This window comes from Echinops telfairi, unplaced genomic scaffold (assembly GCF_000313985.2).
Source record: "Echinops telfairi isolate 266 unplaced genomic scaffold, ASM31398v2 ScPeMD7_22;HRSCAF=79, whole genome shotgun sequence".
NCBI lineage: Eukaryota > Metazoa > Chordata > Mammalia > Afrosoricida > Tenrecidae > Echinops > Echinops telfairi.
Genome location: NW_022103919.1, coordinates 15,061,110 through 15,066,338, shown reverse-complemented (window position 1 = coordinate 15,066,338; position 5,229 = coordinate 15,061,110). Strand labels below are relative to the sequence as shown.

At 41.3% G+C, this 5,229-nt stretch overlaps 1 protein-coding gene across 1 annotated transcript in view; it reads left to right on the top strand.

The window, feature by feature from the left end:
* Positions 1 to 5,229, top strand: part of CARNMT1 (carnosine N-methyltransferase 1) — a 38,207-nt gene that overhangs the window by 27,407 nt on the left and 5,571 nt on the right. The window contains exon 6 of the mRNA XM_013007515.2: positions 1,564 to 1,677. Coding sequence (XP_012862969.1) covers positions 1,564 to 1,677 — 114 coding nt within the window. The remainder of the gene's footprint in view (positions 1 to 1,563; positions 1,678 to 5,229) is intronic.

Sequence of the window (5,229 nt, the reverse complement as noted above, 5' to 3'; positions counted from 1 at the left end):
GAAAATCATGTGATGTTTGGGGGTCATGGTACTAAAGGGAGGTACATTAGGAAGGTAGAGAACCACTGCTGTATGGTTTCTGAGAATGTCAATTTTTATGGGAGCAGATAGCCTCATTTCTCCTGCCGAGTGGCTAGTAGGTTCGAACTGTTGGCATCGTGGTTAGCAAGCCAAGGCCAACAGCCCCAGCAGAGCTTATCATAGGAAGATGGAAGCAATAACAAACAACACTCTGAGAAAGAAAACGGGTAAAAGTGACATGAAGTGAGGAGGGACTGAGGAACCCCAGTGGCATAATGGTTTGCATGTTGGGCTGCTCACCAAACCCACCAGCTGCTCCGTGGGAGAAAGATGAGACTTTGCACCCATAAAGCGTTGCGGTCTTGGAAAGCATGAGGAGTTGCTCGTCTCCTCTGTCCTATGGGGACGTAGCAGTCGGAATCAACTTGACTGCAGTAGGTTCCGGCTCTTTTTCGGTTTGGAGAGAGACTAGAGTTGTCAGGGGAGGCCTAGTTCCTAGGAGCAGAAATTAAAAGCAAGAAATCCCAGAGGACCTCAAAAGTGAAAATGTAGAGGCAGATTATTCCAGTATTTTGGGCAAAACGTTCCTAAACAAGAAAATGGCAAAGGTAGAGAATCTTTGTTGTGGACAATATGCTTGTTTGGTTCAAGGAAGAATTGATAAGCGGGTCAGTTTGGCTGGTGTGTAGGAAGTGAGGGCACATTGGCAGAGATGGGGGGAGGCGGGTGTCTGGGAAGGTGGGCTTGCATGCAGACTTGGAAGTTTACTTTGAAAGAGAGAGAAACCCATTGGAAGAACTGGAGCAGGGAAGGCATTAAAGTTCATATTTTTCCCAAACTCTGGGATTGAGAAAACTCCTACCCTAAAGATAGAAAGGAAAAGTTGGAAAGCTGAGTGGTGGGGATAGTTAGGAAGCAAAGTCTCGAAATAGAGACGAAATAATGTAGAATAGCATTTAAGCAGGTATAAATGACCTTCTGCACAAGGCTTGAGAGGCATTGAAGGTGATTCTCAGTTAAGTGCCATTATTGCATCAGTTTATACAGGTGTCAAGTAGATTGCGTTTTCTATGACTGTTTCAGGCCCCAGCCTCCAAGGAGTGAATGCAGTATTGCTGCAGGGTCGCGATCCAGTGTTCCTCACTGCCCTGGCCCTGTTGGTTCCTCACTGAGCAGCCAGAATTTTGCTCTTTCAGAATTCAGTTCTTTCGGAAACCTGCCAGCGTTGGCAGTTAGGTTACAAATCATAATTTGAAATTTAATGGTCATCCCATCTTAACTGATTTTAAAGAAAGCTAGAAATACGCTATCAAAATGAGTTCCAATTGGTTATCCGGTTATTACTGATAAATCTTTTGATTTATAAAGTATCTTTGATGTATGATTATTTTGTCACCTCGATTATATTGTCCGTAAGATTTTAGTTTCTTTATCCTTACAGTTGAGTGAAATATTAGTACTCTGAAAAGGATACTTGGTAAAGTTAGAGTTAATTGAAAGGAAAGACAAAATAATATTTGTTATTCAATTTTTCTTGAATAGATACCTGGGATTGTATTGCTACCTGTTTCTTCATAGATACAGCTCACAATGTAATTGATTATATTGATACAATATGGAAAATACTCAAGCCAGGTGGAATTTGGATTAATCTTGGTAAGTTCCTTAGTATCCATAGATAGATGTTTTAGAATCTTGTATGTTAATCTGAATTGCCTGCAAAGCGGAAGAGCCAAGATATTGTTTGGCCTTTGCTACTGAGGTGATTCTGTGCATTTCTTGGAAGAACTGCTCCGGGGCTTTGTGGTTGGGACTTTTTTGGAAGTAGATTGCTGAGCCTTTGTTCCAAGGCACTTTGGGGCAGGGTTAAGCCATTAACGTTTTGGTTAGTATTAAGCACTCAGGCACTCCTGGTCTCACAGTAGCCATCCTTTTGAAATACACAGATGACTCTCTGCAGATGACCGTTCCAGCATGTTCCCCGTGTGCCCTCACGTAGGGTCATAGAGCCTCCTGCTTAAGAAAGAGGGCGTTCTTTTCTCTTTGTAATGAGTATTGAGGGAAGGGCTTCCCGCTCGTGTGATTCTTCCCCAGCATGTTCATATCCCAGGGCGAAATGTAGGTTACATGATACTTTTTGTGATCATCTTGAGTTTGTGAAAAAATAGACCTGTTAGTTACGTAGAGAAAGATGCTTAAATTGCATCCTACTGTTGTTTGCGCTACTTGAGTGTGGCATGGTCTGCCATGCCCAGAGACTAAGGGAAATCGGCACGCTTACAGATAAAGGAAAACAATGATAGTGTCTCTACTACACTGTCTTTTGTAGTGAGATAAGTGTTCCATATTATGAAAGAAATCAAGGCTAGAATATAAAGCTTTTCAAAAGTAAATTTTTGTGTTGAGCTCACACCTTCAGGTTTGAGCTAGTTGTTTGTGCTGTGTTCTGTCACTTACTATCTTGATCATGGTTTGATTTAAAAGTCACCTGGAGAAACATATTTCAAGTAATAATCGATAGACACTTACTATCATCTATGTGCTCACTGTGGATTGGCTTGGCACTGTGTTTCCAAACCTGCCATTGCGTTTCTGACTCATCGGCGGGCTGGCGCTGCCTCTGGAGTTACTGACGTTGGCAATCTTTGAGGAAGTAGAAAGCCCGTCTTTCTCCTGTGGAGCATCCGACGGTTTCAAACTGCCCTATGCTGGCCCCTTATAAATAACTCAGTTAACCTCCAGACAGCCCTGTATTCAAATGACATTATTGCCCTTGAAGAAATGAGGCTCGGGGTTAAGTAGTTTGCAAGAGATTTTCATAGTTCTTCTGTGGCAGAAATAGGTTCCCAAACCAAATGTAATTCTCCAGATGCCTAAAGTTAGCTCTCCCAGGAGAGGCTTCTCGCCCCATGGTGACTTGTGTTAGACTGTGCGTTCATGCGGGGCCATGTCTACATGGTGGAGGGCTCGAACTTTACTTGGCTGGTGGGGGTCTTGGTGGTGGCAGAGAGTCCACCCTAGCCCTCCTAGAGCTAGCCCTGATTGGGTATCTGAACTACGGCAGTAAGGCTGTCCACCATCCTCCCCCCGTGACTTCTTCAGATGGCGTCCAGGGCAGGCTTTGCAGTGTGCACGTCGATCCTTGTAAAACTGCTTGCATGAATCTCTGTCGTTTTCATATCCTTAGCTCTTGTTGGTTATACACAAAGACTTATGGTATCTTTTGCCCAGTGTTTTCTACTTCGTGTTAGATTTATTTTGGGGGTGGGGTTGGTGCCAGTGTTAATCATTCATTCATTATTTCTCTATTCACTGCTCTAAAAGGCAGACACTTACTTTTAGTGCTTTAGTAGCGATCTTAGAAATTGTAATGCGGATGCATGTTAGGTCTTTCTACTTCACTCAAATAATACAAGGATCTTTTTTGTCCCTTCTAAAAGGATTACATTTACATTTAAAATAGCTTTTATTTTGTATTAATTAATTAATTAATTAATTTTTTATGGCTCGAAGTCTTTATTGATAGCAATGGCAAGACAAGGGGGTATGACAGCTCCCACTTCTGAGGCGGCGTTCAGAACCTAAGCGGCAGCCTCGGAAACCTATTTGGTATTTATTTAGATTCACCCACGTATTTATTTACTGCTTTGATTTTTGTTGTTGTTGAATTTGTTAACTTCTGTATTTCTGACTTCATATCCTCACATCTGAGATAAATTTTCACATCTGAGATCACTTTCTTATAGAAGTACTTCATTTAGAATTTCCGTTTAGTGAACATTTTCTGGTGACTGGTTTGTATAGCTTTTATTTAAAATCACACATTTGCTAATCATATTCTTTTTCTCATGTATGTATGTATGTATGCTACAGAACTTTGAAAAGTTTATGGGAAAATTCCAGTCTCTCAATTATGTTTTTCTTCAAACTTTGTGAAGCTCCCTTGTATAGATAGATATTTTATTATCGAGCACTTATGTTTGATTATATTTTAAATAAGGCATTCACTTACATAGTCATAGTACAAATGCTACAATAAGGACATTCAACATTAGTAGAATAATGTTGTTGCTGTTAAGTGCCGTTGAGTCTGTTCGGACTCACAGGGACTCTGTACAACAGAAACACCACCCGGTCCTGTGCCATCCTCCCAGTTGTCCTTGCTTGAGCCGTCGTTACAGGCACTGTCAGTCCAGCTCATTGAGCGGCTTCCTTCTGTCCACTGACTCTGCTTTAGTAGTGTGTGTCCTTTTCCAGGATGCGCAAAGCACACAGATGAAGTCTTGAGCACAGCTTTTAGGGAGCCTCTGGCTGCACTTCTCCCAGCACGGATTTACTTGTTCTTCTGGCAGTGCGCAGGACTTCAGTGTTCGTGGCCAACACCATCCATCTAATCTATAGACCCTATCCGCAACGCACCCATTGCTCCAACAAAATTAGGCTACAAGTTCACCCTGTGGTTAACCATCATGTATAGCTTGCCTAGGATTCTTCCCCCACCTCTTTGGCTCCTCTGATTAGGTCAGCTCTAGGCCAGCTTTTCTTGCAGCCCCCAAAGGGTGGAAGTTCACCTTTATATACTCTTACATTAAAAATAGCTCTTAAGATTCCTACCTTGGGTGGACCGAGGGCTGTGTCTTTTTCCTCGACCCAAAGCATCTGTCAAATTGCAGGCATAGCGTCTAAGCTTTCCTCTGGTTAATTTTACGAGTTTCTAGCTATTTCTTACTAGGGTTTAAAATTTTAAAAATAGGTATTTCCTCAGTCAAATTTAGTTGGTTTTTAATTGAATGAATGCCCTAAACTGCCTTTAGGTCAGTCTGAGCTGAATGACCTAAACTGTCTTTATAGGGAACAGACATTCCTTAGTTTTGTATTTTGATATCTTTTTACAAAGAGCTTTTTAAAAAAAATGTTTAAAGGGGAAAAAAAGTGTATGCGCATATATATAATATATATACATATATATGAAAATCAATATATGTAGAAAAGCCAAAATCTGTAGAGAACACTTAATCCTGAAGTCAATTAAGCACACAATATAAATTTACAAGTTATAAAAGAGTAAACATAAATGAGTGATGCTCGAGAAAAATCCCTTCACTGCTAGTTCAATGAAATGCTAATTTACTGATCATTTCAGGCACACGTTTAAAGTGTTACCTTGATGCAGTGCTGGGAGCTCGGGTGTCAGGTGACATGGTGTGG